Source organism: Taudactylus pleione, unplaced genomic scaffold (assembly GCF_031769625.1).
Source record: "Taudactylus pleione unplaced genomic scaffold, aTauple2 ptg000788l, whole genome shotgun sequence".
NCBI lineage: Eukaryota > Metazoa > Chordata > Amphibia > Anura > Myobatrachidae > Taudactylus > Taudactylus pleione.
Genome location: NW_028285190.1, coordinates 3,506,032 through 3,530,280, shown reverse-complemented (window position 1 = coordinate 3,530,280; position 24,249 = coordinate 3,506,032). Strand labels below are relative to the sequence as shown.

Here is a 24,249-nt window from a genome sequence, read left to right as displayed (position 1 = left end):
GTCATCCCCTTAGGTGGACCTAGGTATCCGGAACCAGGTACCACTATCCTTCATTCTATCTGGGACTTGGTGCTGACAGCTGCTGGGACCGATTTGCCGATTCTGACCAGAGGAGATTTGTATATGCTTTCATTGATTTTTTATCTTGTAATAGTTATCTGTGATTAAAATTGTGCCATTTTTAAAGGAATCTGCACTATTATTGTTGTATTCTCTATGTGTCATCCTATGCTCTGGTTGATTAACTGGACTGAGTGATCAGGAGCTGGAAGGCATTTTTTCTATGGAAATTCAGTATTGGGATTTAAAAGGAGGAAGAAAGAGGCTGTTCGCAACATATCCTGTGCGATTATAGTGGCCATATATGGTTTCTGTATCCATCCTCCAGACTGAAGGATCAGTATATGGACTCCTGTTTAGGGTGATTACTTATGTGTCTCTATTAGATGTGATACACACTTTGGTGATCTTTTGTAATTTTCATGTCACTCTATAAGCGCTTTTTCTGGTACAATATCTATATTTCTGTATTGTTAGTCAAACCAGTAAATTACATATTGAAACAATTAGGATTTTTAAATATAACACCCAATATAAAAGTGTCTCCTTACTATATACAGTATATCTACTTACCCAAATACCTTGCACTTATATATGGCTTTTATAGATGACTCACGGCAGTTGCAGCTAATCTACCGCTTTTGTTATCTCTGAAATAAATGTTGCTCCTTGTTAATCTAGCAGTCTGTCATCTAAGCATGTGAGCAGAACCAGCTATTATTATTATTATTATTATTATTATTATTATTATTATTATTATCATTATTTAAGCTTTGTTTATAGGACACAACATGGGATCTGCAGCACCGCACAGAGGGCTATGGATGTTCTGTTCTACTACAAGTTTTAGAAACTTGGGTTTCTACTAGATCTATACATTTCTTAGTTTTCTGTCAGTCAGTATGGCATTACTAGCATCAGGGGAATAAGTAGGTATTTGAAAGTCCCATAGCAAAAGTTTGTAAGGGCCCGATTATACCACCCAATGGTGGAAAATGCAAAACTGTAAATAGACCTTTTTGGTGCCCTGTGCCAGGGAGAGCATTGGCGCCCCCCAACCACCATTTTTTAAATTGGGAAATAAGATAGTGCACCTGAAAAAGGTCCATGGCCTCATGGGGAATGGCCAGGGAAGAGATAGGGGAGGCCAGGAGATGCTAGGGATAAAAGATGAGGAAGCTACAAGTGAGAATGATAGTAAACAGGAAAATTGCCAGGCCCAAACAGCACCCCCTGCCCTGCGGTGCCCTGTGCCATGGCACTGGTCGCACTACCCTAGTTACGGCCCGGGGAAAATGTAGATATCACAAAGAAGATGGACCCCCCTCAGCTTTGGGCCCCATAGCAGCTGCACCCCTTGGTAGTTACACCCATGACTAGCATTGAGACTGCTCTTAAGAATGTTAGAAATAGGAATCTCGGTATGAGAGCCATCATGCATTCAGTGCTGGTCTACACTCTACACTTTCTATCTGATGCAACACACATATTATCATTCACGCAATTTCGGGATTGCTAGAAACAGGCACAGCTATTGCCAATATGTGTTTCGCTTTTGCTTTGTCCCGAACAATCAGTTCTGCCTATGATAAAGCAACAGCGAAAGGCATGTTGGCGTTAGATGTGCCTGTCCCCAACTACCCTAAAATTGTGTGAATGACAGTATGTGTGTGTGGTGTCAGAAAGAAGGGGGGCTTAGCCTGTGAGTCTAGAATAGCAACTGAATGAAAAAAAATAATTGAAAACTTCCTCTCCTGGGGTGAGTATGGGTGCCCAATAGATATGAGATATATTGCAATTATTATCAGAAGATCCCCAGATGGAAGTCTCTGGTTATGGGATCATAACTGCAGTGTCAGTCAAAATACGATTCACTGCATCACCACTGACACATATCCACTCCAAGGGCTAAATGTAATAGCCTCCAACTTTCCAATGCTGCAGGGATTTTTGTGTCTCCCCATTTTTTTAACCATCTTGGTTTAGCCTTTATAATGATTGCCACTTAAAAAAATAAGAGACTCGCATAAATCCCTGCAGCATCAGAAACTCTGAGACTATTACATTTAGCCCCAGGTACTTTTCAATGTGATTTGTTTTGATTATTCATCTGGAGAGGAGATGGAAAAAGTTTTGAAAATAAAATTCAGCTATGTGAGTGACAACAACCAGCTCAAATACAATTCCAGTAAAAAGAAATATACAGTATTCTTGTATAAATTATATTAAAACTAAAAACTTCAAGTCGGGAAACATTAATAACTACTTGATGCCCACCAGCTGTCACAAACCTACAGTACCTGGATTAAGAACATTCCCAAGGGCCAGTTTAGAAACTTTGAAAAACCTGTACAGACAAAGTCGTATCTGACAAGTCCAGAAACACTACTGTTTTCAAACTGTGGGGGTCATTCAGACCCGTTCGCGAGCAAAGGATGCTCGCAAACGGGTCGATGTTGCCCCACTGCGCATGCGCACGACGGAGGGAGCTCCGTCGTGTGAATGCGCGAGACCCCGGACTACGACAGCCAAGCTGTCGCTCCGGGTCTCGCACCAAAGGGGGCGTGCTGTCGATGTTGATTGACAGCACGCCCCCTTTGGTGGGCGTGCCGGCCAGACGGAGGCGTTCCCATGGGAACGCCTACCGTCTGAAGCCGGCCCCACTGACATCACTAGTGATGTCAGTGTGAGTGATTTTGGCTCTGATAGAGCCAAAATCACTCCTGGGCTTGCGGCAGCGAGACCCTACCGCGGGGTCTCCATCGCAAGCCCGATGGTCGCGATGGTCTTGACCATCGCGACCATCATCATGGACGCTCGCTATAGCTGTGGGTGGTCACCCACAACTATACGAGCATCCAGGAGGACGCTCCATTTTCATGGAGGAGGGCCCTGATTCAGAGCGAGCGCTCTGGTCAGAGCGTCCGAATCTGAATCAGGCCCTAAGACAATTTGAATCAAAAGGATCTCAGGAGAATAAAAAACAGTTCCCAAGCAGTAGTTTCATTAACCACAAAAATTCAGTGACCTATCTTAGCACATCAAGGAGATCATCTTTTACTATTGACCTATTTTATTGAGTGACCCCACCTTAAAACAATTCCTTTCAACTGAACCACAATGTTTATTCAGTAAAACTCCAAACACGAAGAGCTACATTGCTCTCACTGTCCCAAAACAAATTTAAACAGAAGCAGACAATTGGCTGAATTTAAAGAGCAAATATTTCTTCCCTGTACTGGCTGTAAAGCTGGTCATTATGGTCTGAAGTTAATTAAGTTCATGTCGAACATGAACAGTAATAAACAGATTTTGAAACAGAACATCACCTATAGTTGTGACTACAGTATATCATTTAAGTTCTGGGAAAACACCAATATTTATTAAGGCGATAAGAAAGGCCCAAATACTGAACTTACAAAAAAGTCTCCAGAGACACAGTGGGGGGGTATCTGATTAGCCGAGGCTAATTACCTCGCTCGGGGTTATCCAATTAGCCCCGGAGCCAGGCACTAATAAGGGATTTTGTGTCGCCTGCCTCAGGCAGGTGAAACGAAATCCTTGATAAGAAGCTGTTTTTCAACCGATCGTCGAAGAAAAAAAATGTTTTTTTACAACCGAAAATTTTTCGGAGCTAATTGGATACCCCCCAGTGTGTCAAAAAAATTTCCAAGCAGAGACGACAGACTAAAAATGCTCTAAATATTGATATTGATATATCAGCTTTCCAGTATGTATTTCATATGAGCTTTATTTTACAATTAGGTCCATCTCACTCCATGTTCCATTTAGAGTTCTGCAATTCACTACAAGTTTTAATAGGTATGGTTTTATTGGTTATTCACATACAGCACTCTCATGATATGCTAACATTACATGAGTTATATATTAATATAAATATTGTTCTCTAACAACATGGGAACTGTTTTACAATATGTGCTCTTATTTATTATTTTATAATTCTTACAGTATATCCCTTTTATTGATGTAGACCATCTGGTTGAGTTACTTAAGTATATCATATGTTGATCATCTAGCTGTTATACAACATGTGCTTTTATAATCTTATGACTTTCATATTCATCATATTCATCTAATTTATGTCAGTCATTTAGCTGTTTATTTAAATGTAACATGTTGATAATGTTTTTGAGTAGTTCAAGTGTGTCACAATAAATAGGTATCTATGTACTAAGCCTTGGAGAGAAATATAGTGGATAGAGATAAACTGTCACGATACAGGCTGTGTTGAAAAATAACAGTTAGGAGCTGATTGGTTCTTATTTTATCTTCATATACTATATCTCTCTCCAAGATGACCCCATAGTCTAATTTTTACAGAAATCAGGAACATTCTACAGTATTTACATGTATGTTCCATTTTCTAGGAATATAATTAATTTGTATTAGTCTCAGTTGACCAATAGCATCCAAAGGGGGCTTCTTTTGGGATCGCAAATACTTCCTGGGGATACTAATATTTTGTGGGCTTCAAATGAAAACACCCATTTCTGGAGATTTACTGCAAAATCTGTTAAATAAACATGCCTCAAAGTAATTTACAATATAATATAATATAATGATAGTGTAAAAATATATTAGCAAACAAATGAAGCACCAGAGGGGTCAATCCTATTAGCCACGATGATCTCGCCGGTGCGAGTCATCGTGGATTGCTGAATTTTGTGTACTGCCCCGTAGCGCTCTGAGCAAAATTCAGCAAATTCGGGCTCGGAGCAGGCCGCGAAGGGTGCAAGGTGCCGTTCCGTTGCCGGCGTTTGAATGCCATTGCAGCGGCAATTCGCACCCTTCTCACATAACAGGATTGACCCCATAATGTTTCGATTTAATGTATCTTATGAAAACACTCGACTATATTATTGATGCATCCTAAACTAAATCATACAATCACAAGCCACCTTCTCTTTTTTACACCAGATATCCTATTTCACATCTGTATCCCGGCAGCAGGAATTTGAAGGCACAACAAAAACTGTGATTCCGCTATTTTCCATTACATACTTTGTCACCATATTATTTTCTATTGTTTCATGCGTAAGGTAAGATTATTTGTCTTCATAAGCATAACAGCTATTATATTATTGTACATGCTTAATAAATAATATTTCACCTCTAGAGATATGCTTATGTATAGATCATAGAATATTTAATAGTTTTGATAAAGGCAGTTTAAAGTGGTTTAAAACTTTTTACAATAAAAAATTATTTAATTAAAAATACCATTTGAACTTGCATTTGATATTGTTTTAAAAAATAATAATATATTTAATGAACAAAAATTCTTTTTTTTATTTGTTTAATATATGTAATATATATATATATATATATATATATATAAAGCAAGTTTTCAAAGTCCTATTTCATTATTTCCCTGAAACTCAAACTCCTAATTCATTGTAAACCTGAAAATGCGAATTGCATAAATATTCAACCCTCTAAATTTTATTAACTTAAAATATAAATATAAAATAAAGCCAGCCTTTATGAATAAATACAACTCTTATACCAATAATATTGGTCATATTGGAAAGCTAATGAAAAATAATAAGAGAATTCTAAGAAAATGAAAGATAAAGTTATAGACATGCATGGAACATTCTCAGGGGTAAATTTACTAAGATTTGAGATTTTCCCGATTTACAATGAGTTTAATCTCGCTGGAACTCGCCAGAACTCGGGTGATTTTTTCACTTTTTAACTCTCAAATTTACCAACAAGTGATTTGTGCAAAATCGAGTTGGCCAATGGTGAAGCAGAACAAAATATTTCCCTCGAGTAGCATGTTATGAAGGAGATTACTCACCTGAGATTGCAGAGTTGTTTCTCTGCCTAACTCTCCTGAGCAAGCAGCCTGCACATATCAGTGAGATATGTGTAAGCTGCTTGTGTGTTATACCAGTAAAAAAAATGGGTTGTTTTTAAAAAAATTATGTAGGGTCCCCCCCAAAGGCATAACCAGCCCTGGGCTTGTCAGCCAGTCCTGGTTCCGAATATTATGGGGAACAAAATGAGTAGAGTTCCCCCATAATTTAGGAACCAGCACCATGCTGCAAGGCCAGTGCTGGATTTAAAAATAGGGGGAAAAATTTTGTAGGTGTCCCCCTATATTTAAAACCAGCACCGGAACAAAACCGACCGGGGTGTAATGCCACAGCTAGGAGACTCTATTACCGTGTCTCCATGGCCAAAGCTTTCTCACCCCAAGCCAGTCAGGCCAAGTCGGGGATCTCAGGGGAGGTGGGGACCCCCCCAAAAAAGGGGTCCCCCCTCTCCTGAAACCCCAGGCTTGGTCTGAAGCCCGTGGCTCTTCTCTGCACCCCTGGGCTGTGGGTACGGGGGTAATAAAGTGTAAAATCAAACCAAACTATTGTAGTTTACATTGGAACTACAGGTACCAGCATGCCTGCCCTTTGGCACTTGTGGAACTACAAGTGCCAGCAGGTGGCCAGCACCTGTACCTCCACTGTAAAATAAATAGTTAAATAAAGCCACCACACACGCTGTAAATAGTATACATTTATTACACACATACCTCACTCACACATACTTACCTGTACCAGCCGGTCGGTCAACTTGTCTAATGTAGAAATCCATGTGGAAGTACCTGCAAAAAAGATCCTATACTCACCTACATCCTGGTGCTGCTCTCCATAGCATCCAGGGTCTTGTCAAAACAACAAACCGACTTACGAGAACCATGCCGAACATGTGTAAGTATATGCTGCTACATATACTTAGACCTCTTGAAATGACAGATGACCAAAATCATCTGTAATTTCTTACATGTAGCGGGCACTCATTGGCTGGTTCCACGTGGGTCATAGTAAATTTACCCCTAAGGCCTGTATTCAAATTGCTGGACTTTTCGCCTCCTTCGCCTGTTTTCTAGGTGGAAAAGTATTGCGCGCCTGCCCGCTATTCCCCATATTCAATTCCAAAGTAGGCGAAATCGGGAACAGGCGAAACTTGGATCGGCAAAAAAATACGGGAATTTTCGGGAAATAATTGCAGGACCCCGATAAAGATGTCCAGACCTGGGGGATCACTATGGGTACCCCCATTTTTGCCTGCAAAAGAAAGTTGGGTTTTTAAATAGCCGCGGCAGGTGTTTTTTTCCCGACTTTTAAGAAGTGATGCAGAAGAGTACTTAGTTTCTTTTTTCATTTTTAAAAGTGGTCCCATCAAATTTGGAGTACCTGAAAATGGGTACTAGCAAATTTTTAAGTCCCTAAACAAATTTTTTAAAAATTCACCTGACGCATACTTACAGAATACCCCTAAACCTATTTAGCTTTTTTTAAACATTGTTCCACTATTTTTTTTTTTTTACCCCAAAATTTTACATAATTTTTGGAGGTGTCCTGATTTTTTTTTTCTTTTTTTTTTGCACATTTCGTTTTAAGGGGCCATTCCCAAGGATGCAGGCTATTTTTTTTAAAGCCTGCACCCCTAAACCCCAATTCTGCACTTTTTTCACCTGCTAAAGGGAACTGAAAATGTATCCCTGTTTTTTTTTCAATTGACTTTTTGCACCATCTACGAAAAAAATGGGAATTTTCAGGAAATGTGCCTGGGACCCCCCTAAAGATGTCCAGACATGGGGGATCACTATGGGTACCCCCATTTTTGCCTGCTGATGGAAGTCAGGGTTTGTAATAGCCACGGCAAGTGCATATTTGTGGCTATGAAGAAGGGGTAAAGAATAGTACTTAGTTTTTTTTTTTGTTAAAATAATTATTCCTATCAAGTTTGGGGTACATGAAAATGGGGGTAAGCATATTTTTAAGTCCCTAAAGTTATTTTTAAAAATCCTGCAAAAATGCACCTGCCGCTATTCTGCGCAATGAAAAAAACACCTGCCGCATACAAGGGTACCTCTGTGGATTTAATTTGTCTATTTTAGAAGTGTTTTTTCATTTTTTTTTCACCCCCCAAAAAAAGTTAATGTTTTGGGGGGTCCCGATTTTTTTATTTTTTTTTCACACAGTTTATTTTTAAATTATACTCCCAGGGCTGCAGGCTATTTTTTTTTAAGCCTGCACCCCTAAACCCCAATTCTGCTCTTTTTTTGCCTGCTAAAGGCTGGCGAATATTTATCCCCGTTTTTTTACATTGACTTTTTGCACCGGCGAAAAGTCAATGTAATTGAATACGGGGATAATTGAAATAGGTGAAAATTACATAATCGGCGATAAATTATTGTCGATTTCGACATTTCACCTCAAATTGAGTACGGGCATAAGTGTCATTTTGCAATCCACTGTGTGTACATATACTAGGTTACTATATTTTAAAGTTTATGCTAATTAAACATCTAGAAATTAAAAATCCTGCAGAGTTTGACCCTAACTGCATATGATAGCTCTGCCACAGCACCTCTATCTGAAGTTAAGTACTTATACCCAACTTTCCACTGTAAATCAGGAAGGTAGTTTCACTTGTGGGTGGGTGGGTGTGTGTGTGTGGGTGTGTGTGTGTTTATTTGTTTTTGAAAATATTATACGATAATAAAATTAATTTGTTTCATTTAATTATTTCAGTGTTTTTACTTTTATTTCTCTGATGTGTTATTCTTCACAGATCTGACTGTGTGAGAAATAAATTCTGGGTTGCTGCTTTTGGAGTCGTTTCTTCCGGATTAGCCGTTCTCTCTAGTTTTGGACTGTTGTTACTGTGCGGAGTGCCCTTTGTCGTTACAGTAGCAAATGCCCCATTTCTTATTCTGGGTAAGTTTATCAGAGTGTTGGAACAGCGCACTAGGAAAAAGCATGTTATTTTTTACTTTGGTAACCTTGGATAAGGGTCAAAATGAGGTATAAAGAAGAAAATATACAGTGCATCTGGAAAGTATTCACAACGCTTCACTTATTCCACATTTTGTTATGTTACAGCCTTATTCCAAGATGGAATAAATAAAATTTTGTCCTCAAAATTCTACACACAATAGCCCATAATGACAATGTGTAAAAGGTTTTTTGCGATTTTTGCAAATTAAATTAAAAAAAAAAAACTAAGAAATCACATGTACATAAGTATTCACAACTTTTGCTCAATACTTTGTTGATGCACCTTTGGCAGCAATTACAGCCTAAAGTCTTTTTGAATATGATGCCACAAGCTTGGCACACCTATCTTTGACAAAGAAAAAAGGATCTCAGACTGCACATTCTGGACATATATATATAATTGGAGGTGCTACCTGTGGAGACCATTAATATATACACAAAGAAGAAATACAGGTGCACAACTCCAAATTAACTGATTATATATAAATAAATACATTTTGCAGTAAATACAATAGAGGTATTTGGCATAATCTTGGCCAAGCTTATGGGCCTGCCCACCATATCCGGGTAACCTCTTGTCGGGCAGGTCCCTAACATACTAAGGCTCAAATCCAGAGCACAGGACACCCCCAAACTAGCCCAGCACTTCTACTACATTGGTTACAGCATGGAGTCTGGCAATGTAATATGCACACCAGTCAGAGGCACAATAATAGGTAAGTCCTGCTAATATTTAGACTGTGTAGTGCAGCTTTGGTTCATTTTTGGGGTGTGGGTCCCCCTAGATTGCTTTGCTGATCTGCTTCAGGGCCCCCGCAGTATAACACATTTTCCTTTAACACATTTTAATACTTCACTGTCTGTTTCCTTTATATATATGTATTTCACTTTTTTATTTTTATGCTTTATATGCGGCCAGCGGCTGCTCTTAACACTTCACTTTTCTTATTAGAGCGGTGCTTTGGGGCGGATTGGCTGGGCTAGTTTGGGGGTGTCCTGCGCTCTGGATTTGAGCCTTAGTATGTTAGGGACCTGCCCGACAAGAGGTTACCCGGATATGGTGGGCAGGCCCATAAGCTTGGCCAAGATTATGCCAAATACCTCTATTGTATTTACTGCAAAATGTATTTATTTATATATAATCAGTTAATTTGGAGTTGTGCACCTGTATTTCTTCTTTGTGTACACACCTATCTTTGGGCAATTTCGCCCATTCCTTTTTTTGGCACCTCTCAAGCTCCATCAGGTTGGATGGGAATCGTCGGTGCACAGCCATTTTCAGATCTCTCCAGAGATGTTCAATTGGATTCAAGTCTGGGCTCTGGCTGGGCCACTCAAGGACATTTGCAGAGTTGTCCTGAAGCTACTGCTTTGATATCTTGGCTGTGTGCTTAGGGTCGTTGTCCTGCTGAAAGATGAATCGTCGCCCCCGTCTGAGGTCAAGAGCGCTCTGAAGCAGGTTTTCATCCAGGATGTCTCTGTACATTGCTGCATTCATCTTTCCCTCTATCCTGACTAGTCTTGCAGTTCCTGCCACTGAAAAACATCCCCACAGCATGATGCTGCCACCACCATGCTTCACTGTAGGGAAGGTATTGGCCTGGTGATTAGTGGTGCCTGGTTTCCTCCAAGCATAACACCTGGCATTGACACCAAAGAGTTCAGTCTTTGTCTCTCATAGTTTGAGAGTCCTTCAGGTGCATTTTGGCAAACTCCAGGTGGGCTGCCATGTGCTTTTTACTAAGGAGTGGCTTCCGTCTGGCCATTCTACCATACAGGCCTGATTGGTGGATTGCTGCAGAGATGGTTGTCCTTCTGGAAGGTTCTCATCTCTTCACAGAGGAATGCTGTAGCTCTGGTTCTTGGTCACCTCCCTGACTAGGCCCCTTCTCCCCTGATTGCTCAGTTTAGACGGCCAGCCAACTCTAGGAAGAGTCCTGGTGTTTCCAAACTTCTTCCATTTATAGATGATGGAGGCCCTCATTAGGACCTTCAAAGCAGCAGATATTTTTCTGCACCCTTCCCCAGATTTGTGCCTCAAGACAATCCTGTCTCGAAGGTCATGCGTGGTTTATGCTCTGACATGCACTGTCAAGTGTGGGTCCTTATATAGACAGGTGTATGCCTTTCAAAATCATGTCCAATCAACTGAATTTACCACAGGTGGACTCCAATTAAGCTGTAGGAACATCTCAAGGATGATCAGTGGAAACAGGATGCACCTGAGCTCAATTTTGAGCTTCATGGCAAAGTCCGTGAATACTTATGTATATGTGATTTCTTAGTGTTTTTTTTTTTATTAAATTTGCAAAAATCTAAAAAAAAATTTTTACACGTTGTCATTATGGGGTATTGTGTGTAGAATTTTAAGGACAAAAATGAATTTATTCCATTTTGTAGTAGGGCTGTAAAATAATACCTCTTTTCCACCAAAAACCCAGGTCCGACCTGGGTTTTTGGACATGGTTCCAACCCTGGTCAGACCCAGGTCAGACCCATTTACACTGCACCTTTGATCTGGGTTACTCCCAGGTCAGCCCTGTTCACACTAAACTCAGCTCTGCCCTGCTAAACCTGTGAGGTCATAAAAAGTGGGAGGTGTATGCTCCACAACCACCAATCCGCTCATTTTAGGCATGATCCAGGTCAGATAACCCGGGTTGTACCGTTTACACTGCACCATTACCTGGGTCCATCCTGGGTCCAACCCTGGTAGCTACCTGGGTTGGATTGCAGGGTCACTTGACCCAGGTTATTTTCCAGGGACCCTTTTACACTGAGCTGCGACCCGGGTAGACCCAGCAAAAACCCAGGTTTTTGCTCTGGTGTAAAAGGGGTATAACAAAAATGTGGAAAAAGTGAAGCGTTGTGAATACTTTCCGGATGCACTGTACATCCGAGCAGCAGTTTCTAATTGTTAATGCAGCACGAGACACTTTCAAGTTTATGCATACTGATAGAATAGTAGATCTACAGTATGTTTCCGAAGGTACAGTAACTTAGTAAATTCAATAGAAGGCACTGCAACAAGAGGCAAAGGTTAATAACGAACTCTCCTTATTTAGCTTCATACAGATTATACAGCTAAGAGGAATTTAAATTAATATGTCTGATATCTACATGTTGGCTACTAAAGCTACAAATAAAAGACTGAGATAGGACAAAGGTTATGTTATGGTTCTCGCATGGTTGTGTAAGACCTCTAGAGCCAGGAATAGGATCTTCCATTAATAACAGCCACCCGCTGTTCCCTTAGTGATTTATTTACACATCGGTACTTAGGTGGCCACCTGGATTTAAGCCTCCAGCAGTAGAGGCTTACACAGCCGATGAGACACCGCAGGACTGCTGACTATGCAAGACAGGATGGTGATGTGGCAGTCCATCCACTACTGGCTAACTGGAGTGAGGCTGCAGATAATGGTATTAATATAGACGAGTTTCACCCCTTCACATAGAGGCTTTTTCAGGGCCTGATTAAGGGGGGGGGCGACAGGGGCGGTCGTCCCTGGGCCCCCACACACGGAGGGGCCCCCACTAGCGGCCGCTGTCTGCCCTGCCGCTAGTGTCCCCTCCGCTAGTGTAGTGTAGATCACAGTGAGCGTGGCCACACTACACAGTGACATACACACAGCCGCCAGTGGTGGATGTATGTATGTTACAGAAGCCGATGAGAGTCATACAGACTCTCATTGGCTGCTGCGTCAACTGAGGCAGCCGGCTGTAGCTCACTCATGAGCTCCGCCTTCCGGCTCCCCCGCAGTGGGTGATGGGAGAGACGTCATGACGTCTCTCCCATACTGTAGTGCAGAAGAGCCAGGACTCGGAGCGGACAGCGACGGTTGCATCAGGAGTAGGGATTCGGGTAAATTTTTGTGTGTGTGATAAGGGGCACTGTCACTGCATAGGAGGGCCACTACAGGAGTCTCTGTATAGGGGGGCCACTTCATAGAGGGGGGGTGTTACTAAGGGCAATGCATAGGGGGGGACTACTACTGGGGGCAATGCATAGGGGGGAATTCTACTGGGGGCACTATATAAGGGACACTGCATAGGGGGGACTACTACTGGGGGCACTGAATGCGGGGACTACTAATGGTGGCACTTTATAGGGAGGGGACTACTACTGGAGACAATGCATAGGGGGGCCCTACTATTAAGGTCAGTGCATAGGGGGAGACTACTACTGGGGGCAATGCATAGGGGAAAAACTACTGGGGGCACTATATAAGGGACACTGCATAGGGGGACTACTACTGGGGGCAATGCATAAGGGGGACTACTACCTGGGCAATGCATAGGGGGGACCACTACTGGGGGCAATGCATACGGAGGACAACTACTGGGGCAATGCATGGGAGGAACACTACTGGGGGCACTGTATAGGGGGACCACTACTGGGGCACTGCATAAGGGGCACTACTACAGGGGGCACTGCATAAGCATAATGGGCACTACTATAGGGGGCACTGCATAGGGGGGACTACTATAGAGGGCGCTGCATAGGGGGTCTACTATAGGGGGGAATACTATAGGGGCACTGAATAGGAGGGACCATTATTGGGGCACTGCATAAGGGGCACTACTACTGGGGACATTGCATAAGGGGCACTTCTACAGTGGGCATTGCAAGAGGGGCATTACTACTGGGGGCATTAAGGTGAATAGAAAGAGAAATAAAATCCTAGGGTGACAAGAAAAATTGGTATATAGGGGCCTCCACAAGTTTGTTGCCCAGGGGCCCCACAGACCTTAATACGGCCCTGAGCTTTTTGAAAAAGCCTCTATGTGAAGGGGCGAAACTCGTCAGAGGAGCCCTGAAAATTCTCCACTCCACTGGAGTACTGGAACATTTTATGGACTTAGAAGTCATTACCCTAATCCCACTGGGCTGTCATTTGATTCTGGATATACACACAGCTGTTCAAGAACAGGAGACGGAGAGAATGCTGGTGCAGAGTATCCAGGCTCAGAACGCCGCTTACTTAACACAAACTGACCCAAGTGTGGTGAATATACAGGATTTGGGATAAGACTTTGTGTCAGCTCGTTATTCCTGTCTTAAAAGGAACTACATGCTCCGTTTGTACACTCCATTTCACATGGATTTCCACTTGCTTTGGACTCATTCCTATATGGACTAAACATCAGCCTATTAGAGTCATACATGTATCTGATCCAGAAGGCCTTATAAAGTACCTTATTAGGTCATTAGTATTCAGATATTTATACTACTGCGGATAGTGTTAGTTACATTGTCATTTTTAAATTAATGTGATGTGTGGTCGAATATATCAAATGTGATTAAATTATACATTTTTGAATACAAGGAGCCCTGACTGTTGTTGTATTTCTGCCATCTCACAGTCCAGTAGTGTGTTTTTAATTAGTGCAGTCTAGTTTTTGGTCATTTGTTTTCTTGTTTTTACTAGGGAATCACAATCCCTGGAGTTTTAGATCTGCAGCTGATTGTTATATCACCTCCACTTGGTAAAGCGGGAGGACAAATAAGCATAGCTGGTTGTATTTATTCTTTTTGGCTTGCTAGTGTCGAGGTCATTGGTTTGTTTTTTACTGTAGGACTGTGATACTGCAGGATATCAGACAAGGACTGGACAGGCAAGATACATACATGAACTAGACAGACACAATGCAGACAAGGACTAGACAGACAAAATACGAGCTAAGACTTGACAGATAATGAACAATGAAGTGGCAGGACCAGTGGCTGAAGCAACAAAGTTCAAGGTGCGGCCTTGAGGGCCGGGTTGCGGATAGTGACAGCCGAGATGCGGCTTGAGAGCCGAGATGAATGCAGACTAAGATGCGGCCTTGTGGGCCGTGGTGCGGCTATGACAGCCAAGATGCAGCTCGAGAGCCAAGATGAAATGCAGGCTATGATGCGGCCTTGCGGCCGAGGTGCGTCTGAAACAATATGGCAGACAGGTGAACTCTGGCAAGACAGGAATACAGGCAGGAAGCAGACTGACACTGGTTGACAGGACTCTGGTATAAAAATGCCACAGGCAGCGGCATTGTATGATTCACAGGCTAATACAAAACAGACAGACATGTGCAGAACACTAGAAGAATGACTCCGCATACAGGAACTGTGGGACAAGGTAAGACTGGCATAGATTCAGACTTTTGAGCACAAAACAAACATTCTCCGGATGTCAGATAATATAACCGACACTGAGTGCAGGGCTGGCTGAAACTGAAGGGATGCAGGATCTAATCAGAGAAGACCCTACAAGCCTCCCTAATGACAGGCTATTTAAGAGAAGTTTTGGGCAAAGTCATATTGTTCCATGTGCGATGTGGTTATGGGTTCATAAAATGTGATGACACCAAGAATGATGTCAGGGTCAATTCTTCTATTTGTCCTTTTAACATTTTTAAGGGGTCAGGGGCGGATGCTTGAGAACTTTGGGTAGTCGTTTCTTTCATCTAGAGGGACTTCCCATATTGGAGTCTCAATTCACCTCCTGAAAACCTCGCATCTTGGGGAAATTCACTTCATTATTCTGATGAGAACCTACCACCTTAATGGCTGCCTCCTTAAAATCCAGAAAAGAGCTCTTAGAACACTGCAGTCTTAATAGACGTAGCTGTGTCTTGATGGGTTTCCCCCTTACATCCTTTGATGAATTGATTTATTAAATGTTTCATCAACGTTTCTTTCTTCGGAAATGTCCACAGCCTGTATCCTCCGCATAGTGTGCACCTGAGCTGCACACAGACAGATGATGATTAGTAAGCACCTGAGACAAAACACACAGATAGACAGAAATGACAGGCTATGAATTAAACACAGACAAGACAGGAATCCGGCTGCCTGCAACAACCGGAACATGGATCAGGACAAGATGTAGTATCCCAGTAGCAACTATGACTGGGAACTGCCATCAAGATGATCTGCTAACCGCAGATCCTAACAGGTTATAAGTGTCCCCATGGTCCTATCAGCACACTTGAAATCTATTCTGTAAACTATACAGAAATATGTGTATATAAATATGTTCTATGTCTAGGTAAAGATCAGTACTAATCTATGACTTATACATGGAAAACATAACAACTATAGCAGACTAAAGACAAAGACTGTGGGGTATATTTACAATAGTTCGATTTTGTTTGATTTTGCATTTCTGGTGATTTGGCATTTGATTTTCATTCGATTTTGCACATAAGAAATTTACTAAAGTCAAAATCGAATGTGAAATTGAATCCCATTCAAAATCGAATATTGTCTAAACATTGGTACTTTTACATAGGCCAACAGAGGATCCCCTGGTTTATTACTATTCAAATTGGAAATCAAATTTGCTGAATGCATTTGCAGGGGGATCCTGTGAAGCATGTCCACCTGCTGTGTCATTACACCCCCACTAGTAAGGGCCCAGTTCTGGTTGTTGGAATTATGGGGGACCCCTTTGTATTTTACCCCCCTCCCCCGAAATTTCACAACCAGGACGGGTTCAGGAGCCCGGTGCTGGTTGTTGATAATACAGGGGACCATTTCATATTTTTTTACCATGTTTTCACAACCAGGACTGGCTCAAACAGCACGGTGCTGGTTGTGCTTTTGGGGGGACCCCACATCATTTATTTTTAACACTTTCCATACACATAACACACAATAAATCTTCTAAAATACCCAGCATGAAACAGGTACTGTATATTATGTTTGGAATTTTGTGTTCGATTTAATAAGTGAATTTATTTTTGATTTTAGAATGACATCCAAAACAGAACAAGAAATCACTAGTCAAAATTAAACAACATCAAATTCAACTTTGAAAACTAATTCAAAATCGAATTGTACTAAATGTGGGATTTTGACAGTGAAATCGAATTTCGATTTTATTTGATTTATGGGGAGTTAAATCGAACATAAATTGAATGCAAAATCAAACTTTGATAAATATATCCCTATAAGTTATATCCCTTGGAGCATTAATAGCTCAATACTTTCAAGTATGTTCTAAAGAGATAAGTACTAAGGGGATTCCTTGTGTGGAGATAATTAAGTAAAAGTCAAACGTGTAAGAATACACATCACTACAGAAGTAGCCTGTTTGTGTTGTTGAGATAAACTAAAATAGATTCAGGTACAGCCCAGCAGTGTTCTATTAAAGGGCCCCAACATGTGCACCGATGAAAGATGACTAGTCAGATAAAAGACTAAATATTTATATGAATTATAATTTAGAGTGTTTTCAAAGTTACTTAAAGGAATGTATTGTGCTTATTTAGAGGCAACATAACCGGTATTGTTAAAATATTAAATATAAGGCTATATAGAGGTTCCAAATGAGCTGTGCAGCCACACGGAAGAAGAATTATAGAGAGTTTAGGAATAATATTTGTGAACTATATCCAGAACTTGATTGTATATACTTAGTGTTATCTTAATTGATAATCCATGTGGTCTGAGGGTGAAGGATTCTGGCAGGAGCCGACATGTAAGTTGGTGTACTGTATATGCAATGTTCATGTATTTTACTTATCACAGAGTTACATTAAGGGAGATACTAATGTGACCAATGAGTTTTCCCAAGCAGGCCCATTACCACATACCAATACTTGGGTGGAGGCACTTATATAAAAAGGGTACACCACTTAACGGGAGTATAAGGGTGGGTACATTTTAGACAACAAACTAATTGGTAACCTAAAGTCCCTTTAGAAGTTGCAGGGAGTTACATTTTGTTTAAACTGTCTTTCTTTATTGTTCTCAACTCAACTTTATTCAATGATTTATATTTCTTACATACTCTATATTTTCATCTTATGCTTCATATTTCTACTTGATTTGTTCTGTGTATATAATTCCATATGTGTCAATGTTCTGTCTGTTGTTTAGTTCATCTAAGTACTTGGTGATTGTAAGCCATCAGCCATTTTTCAGATGCCATGGACACTTACCTTTCATTAGGAGTTTGTCACATACACTGATTTTTATCATTCCAATTTAAACAATACAGTATAAACTGAATTGTTCATCTGAGATTGTGATGTTTTTAGAAAGCAGTATGACAAGCATTTTGTCTGACTCTGCATTTTCAGCTATAGATTAAGGGATTATCAATCCAAATTCACAAGTACTGTTGAGGCATCCTCATTGACTAATGTAAATGACATGGCTTCCCATGAAATCAGAAGTTTTTTGAATTGACAATAACTTAAAAATATTGTCTTTCAGTAATAACACACAGCTATTTTGACACAGTAAACTGTAAGCAGAGGAGCAGCAAGGGGGTAGAGACAGGGCACCAGTTGATGGAGGGAGTGAGTGTTTGTATGTGGGGCGGTACTAGCCAGAATATCTGGCCTTACTGGTAAACTGATACATTAGAGGCAGCTGGTTCCTACTCTGAAGAACCATCTGCCAGTGTTTGCACTGAAAAAGTTTTAATATTATCTAGGGGGTGATCTATTTATGCAATAAGGATGGGTGTATTTGTTTTACTGTGGAGGGTGATGTGTGTTTTAATACTGTCTGTGGTAGGGTGGTGTATTAATGTTGTGTGTGTGTGTTGGGGGTGTATTATTATATGTGTGTGATGTATTCTTATTATCTGTGTTATATGTGGGTCACTGATCGTCTCTGTATCATATGGCAGTCACTGTAATGCTTTCTGAAAATTATGGTTACTGCAATGCTCTTGGTACTACATGACTGGCACTGTGATGCTCCCTCCATTATATGGTGGTCACTGCAATGCTCTCTGCATTATATGGTGGTCACAGCAATACTCTCTGCATTATATTGTGGGCACTGATTCTCTCTGTAGTATATGGGGGTCACTGCAATGCTCTCTGCATTATTTGGCAGTCACTGCAATGCTTTCTGCATGATATGATGGGCACTGATGCTCTCTGTAGTACATGGTGGTCACTGCAATGTTCTCTGTACAGTGTGGCGGTCACTGCAAAGCCATTGAGTTTTGACACAGTTGAGCCTGCATACTTCATTGAAAACTGTAGATAACCCAGAACTACAGAATAAATGCAGTAGACACTAGCACCTTAATTTACCAGGACTAAAATTTGTTTTTTTCTTCACCCTACATACATTTCAGTCTTCCCAATGGTGACAACTGTATCCAAACTAGCTAAGGGTGGATACTATGTAATAGGGGGGCACCCATCTGAGTCTCTTCCCCAGTTAACAGAAAGTATAACTTCACCCCCTGCCTGTAAGCATGTTATAAAGGTGTTTGTTATGGCTTGCTTGTCAATCAAAATAAATAATTTATGTTCCAGATTGACTCACATTCATCTCTGCTGTAGCAAGTCAAATAGTGTGCAAGAACTCCTTTAAAGAGTGGCATATCTATAATGGGTGCAAAGTGGGTGGTGCACACTTGCCCATGTGTCTAGGGGGGCCCCGCACCACACACCCTGCACCCATTTTGCAATAATGTATTCAGAAAGATGGTGCTGGCACAATAGATCACAAATATTCTGGCACTGTGCCGGAGTTTGTGCTCCCTAATTCACATGGGTCATCTTTTCAAATATCACCAGAAAGATGGTGGTGCAGGGATCACTTACCGGGGGTTCTACTGCATGGCTGCCAGCACAGATATGGGGGATCCCGCTGCACACAGGCCCACTCATCTGTTGAAAAACCCCTGTCTATTAAATAGGTTGTAATTGTTACCACTTTATTTAATACTACAGTATATTTGGCATAACTAGTATCCCTTAACTACTTAACCAAAAGGAAAATCACTGGCAAAACTCCCCATATAAATTTTGTGCTAGTCAAATTATGCATAATTCACCCAAATAGATCACTATGAAAATATTTAAGTGCATATGATGTACAGTTTGTACCATGAACTAATTTGTTAAATAAATTAATAAATTAATAAATAAATAAAAAATGCAGGCTGGAATGGCAGTAAGCACGCTACATAGACATACAGTACAATTAATTGGAAAAGGGCAATCTCACACCCATATGTAGTTTTGTATTTTTTTTGGTGCAAAACTGCAGCACATTAGTAACTGGGCTTAGGACCTGAGTCAGAGATGGACGCAGAGCCGATGTACACACAGATGTTTTGCTACTACGCATGCACGAAAAGTCCAGGAATCCCCTACTGTGCATTTGAACCCAAGTGTCCCATGCCATTTGCAAATGTGTATGGCATCGCTAACACCTCAGAACTTTACTGCGTTCCCAATCGCAAATCCAGTGTGTCAGAGGTCATGTTTAGTTGGATTTGAGAAAAGTAGCTAGAGTAAACTCTAGGCTACTGCAAGTTTTGATTGTGTGACCGATGTACTGGAGCATCAATTTTGGTGTGTTTGCAATCTCCATCGCAAATACACAGACCATGCAGCCTGAAAGTGGGCGTCCCACCGCTTGTACAGTCCATCACACTGTGAAACACAAAGGGAAGAATGAGATTAGCATTTGCATATTCCCACAACCACTATTGAGAGAGCTATTGCGATCACGACTGCATTACCAACCATCTCTGAATCAGGCCCTTAAACGCAATTGCTCTATAGACTATACATAGAATATTTAAGTGGGAGAATTGGAAATGAGCTACCTTGGAAAACTGGGATCATACCAAGGCACATTACTAATGATTGTAAAGGTCTGGATACATTAGTAAATAGTAAATACAGTAGGATGCAATATATTTTCCTACATGGTATATAAAGATTACTTGTGACTTTACAACATACAAAACATTTCACGTTAAACAGGGTATTAGATATTACTGTAAATAAAATACATCAAGGCATTCCATAGCATAAGTACTGAACAATTGCTATCACACCAGATTGAAAAGGACAGATAGCAGCAGCACGGGAAGGTCAACTCGCTGAAGCTACTCACTGCGGGTGGGAATCAATTCAGTATTAAGTTATCCTGTAACCAACGTATGTCTGAGTAGACAGAGTCAGAGTTGTTGCAGGGGGGGAAAAGGAGACAAGAGGGCAGATAACTGCTTACTTGGAGTGTTATGGGAGAACATGAGGGAGAAGGACCCTGCTCATGAGAGCTTTTATACTAAGGTGAGGGGAACAGTTGGAAGGTAAACTGGAAGATAAATGGTGGAGGGTTGGAGAAGTGTTGCTTTAAGAAGAGTGCTGGTACGATTTAATAGAAAGGAACACGTTGAGGGCACATTTAAACTGTGGAGGTTTTTAGAAAGTCTGACTGAGCAAAGGAGTGAGTTCCTGGGGATGGGAAAACCTCTAGTGAAGTCTTGGAGACAAGTTAGAGAGAAAGCAACCCATGTGGAGGAGAAGCGTTGGTCAAAGGAAAAGCAAACATTAGATAAATGCCTCATGATTACAGGCTATAGCAATACTATGAGATGAATTTATTGTGTGCCAAGTACACTTCATTATTACTGTAGTTCACTTTGTGTATTGGATACCTATGCATTACTTATATGCTTTTGCTGCTATTATATGTATTTTATGTACTTTTATAACAAGGCAATATGTAATCCCTATATGTCATTTAAATGCAATTTAAATATGATTTTACTTTACAAAAGTAATGAATTTTAAATATGAGTATTCTAGTAAGGAAAACCAAGGGCACTGTTGGTAAAAATAATGTCATTTTTTAAAGTAATATGGCATGTATAAGGTACATAGAAGAATATCCTTATTCAAGAATTCCAAATCATATATCCCAAAGCTTTCAAATTATTATTGTGCTGAAATATGTTTGAAGTAATTATCTATTTATATAAATGCTTTATCTTCCAGGTGTTGGAGTGGATGACATGTTCATTATGATTTCCAGCTGGCAACAAACTAAAGTAAAGAGTAAAGTTGAAGAAAGAATGGCTGAGACATACGCTGAAGCTGCAGTCTCGATAACAATCACAACTCTCACAGATGTTTTAGCTTTCTACATAGGAATTATGACACCTTTTCAATCAGTGAAGTCATTTTGTATTTATGCTGGAACTTCCCTATTATTCTGTTTCCTGTATAATATCACTTTCTTTGGGGCGTTTTTAGCCCTTAATGGTAGACGGGAAGAGAGTAATAGGCATTGGCTGCTTTGCAGAAGGGTGAAGGAGCAAAAAGATGATCACCGTTCCTCCTCATATAACCTGTGCTGTGTTGGGGGAAAATACAGCCAAATCACTGGTAAAGAGAGTGACCATCCAGTTGCTGATTTTTTCCGGGAGCAATATGGTCCATTCCTCGCAAACATCTGGGTCAAGTGCTTGGTGCTAGGCCTGTATGGTGGATATCTGGCAAGCAGTATATATGGCTGTTTTCAGGTGCAGGAAGGAATTGATCTACGTAATTTGGCTACTGACAACTCATACGTTCGTTCCTTCTATGACTATGAAGATTTATATTTCTCAGAGTATGGTCCCAGAGTTATGGTTGTTATTACAAAAGAGATTTCATACTGGGATTCAGATGTACGTCTTAAACTTGACAAGTGTATACAGTCACTTAAAGGTGGCTCCTATGTTAGTGAGTCTCTCTCAGAGTCATGGTTGGACGTGTACATAGGCATTGCTAATCTACTTAAACTGGACATTAGTGATAAAAATAATTTTATTGGAAACCTATCACAGCTCTTTAAATTTACTCCTGATTATAAACAAGATGTGGACATTTACTCGGGGTCTATAAGAGCTTCTCGTTTCTTCATCCAGACTGCGAATGTCACTTCTGCAGTAGATGAGAGAGACATGTTAAACCATGTCCGGAACACAGCAATGAGCTGCGACATCCCAGTCCTTGTTTACCATCCAGCCTTTATATACTTTGATCAATATGCTGTAATCACCCAGAACACCATCCAGAATGTTGTGGTTGCTGCAGCTGCCATGTTTGTAGTCTCAATACTGCTAATTCCAAATCCTCTATGTTCACTGTGGGTGACTTTCACCATAGCTTCCATTATAGTTGGTGTCACCGGTTTTATGGCTTTCTGGGATGTTAACTTAGATTCCATCTCTATGATCAATCTTGTTATCTGCATTGGGTTCTCCGTTGACTTCTCAGCACACATTTCATATGCTTATGTATCTAGCCAGAAGTCCACTGTCAATGAGAGGATGACTGATGCTTTACATGCTCTTGGTTATCCTATAGTGCAAGGTGCTCTGTCCACCATCCTCGGGGTCATCGCTCTTTCCGCATCAGCAAGTTACATCTTTAGAACATTTTTTAAGATCATATTCCTGGTTATTACATTTGGAATACTGCATGGGCTGGTTTTTCTACCAGTTTTTCTAACCTTGTTTGGAAACTGTGGCAGAAAACGTGGTGATGCCACAAAAGTAAAAACATCTAGAGGACAGGTGTCTGCTGGTACCGGAGAAAATCCAAACAGAGACAGTAATTTAGAAGATGACATGGGCGAACAATTCTATAATAAACCTGGCAAAGTAATAGAAACTTTTGAAAATAAAATGTTTTCTCCAGATGCTGACTGTCCATAAGTTCTTCCTATATAGGGCGGGATGCATCAATGCGGTTTATGCATTCAAACTTCCAAAAATTATTTTTAAGGAGGTTTGGTCGCCTATTGCATATGCACCAAGCCACGGAATGTGATACATTCCAAAACTTGGATGCGATGGCAACGCCACCTTTAGATGGCATTGCCCAATAGAAGCACTCCCCCCACTACTTAACGCTTGCACAGAAGGATTTCTTTGTCAAGAACTTGGAAGTTCTTCTATTGCAAAGGATAGCTCTTACCAGGAGAGCTGTCCTTTGCGATATCATTCATGCATAGCGGCGTTATTTAGGCCAACATGCATGTGATGATTGGCGGGTTGCATCGAATTGCAAAATGTATCCCGCTCATAGAGTAAAACATTTGAAACTTTAAACTAGCCTTCTCAACCACAAGGTTATTTTACACTTCCTTTCCTGTATAACACAAAATCATTATCCATTTAATGAGTCTATAAATACATTTCATTGACTCTTGATAGTATTATGTTCAAAGACTGTTTACTTACTAAGATCAATATTGCATCTATACTAAAATAATAACAATGTTGTGTCAGTCTGTTTGTTCCAAGTTGGTGCAAAAACTACTGAACTGATTTTCATGATAATGGCATCATTTTGTAGTGGAAACTGTCAGAAATAACATGCACTTTGTTTCATCTCGATCCATTAAGTTAACCCCAAGCAAGGACAAAAACAAAATGTATTTACCTTATCAATGCAAGAGATAGGTGTGGCACCATGGGTGTGGCACCATGGGTGTGGCCAGCAAGGGGAGGGGGGAGAGGTGCTTTGGGCCCGTGTTCACTTGAATAGGATAGGCTACATAGCAGTCTGTGCACAGGGCACACAGTGACATTGGTGTAAGTGGTGGGTAAAGGCACTGCTGCCACCGGTCTGT

The 24,249-nt window shown here is 40.7% G+C and overlaps 1 protein-coding gene across 1 annotated transcript in view; it reads left to right on the top strand.

Annotated features, from left to right (window-relative positions):
- LOC148475027 (patched domain-containing protein 3-like) overlaps window positions 1-23,329 on the top strand; it is a 33,353-nt gene extending 10,024 nt beyond the window's left edge. The window contains exons 2-4 of the mRNA XM_088457827.1: window positions 4,999-5,120; window positions 8,662-8,807; window positions 21,624-23,329. Coding sequence (XP_088313953.1) covers window positions 4,999-5,120; window positions 8,662-8,807; window positions 21,624-23,329 — 1,974 coding nt within the window. The remainder of the gene's footprint in view (window positions 1-4,998; window positions 5,121-8,661; window positions 8,808-21,623) is intronic.
- The last annotated feature ends 920 nt before the right edge of the window (window positions 23,330-24,249 follow it).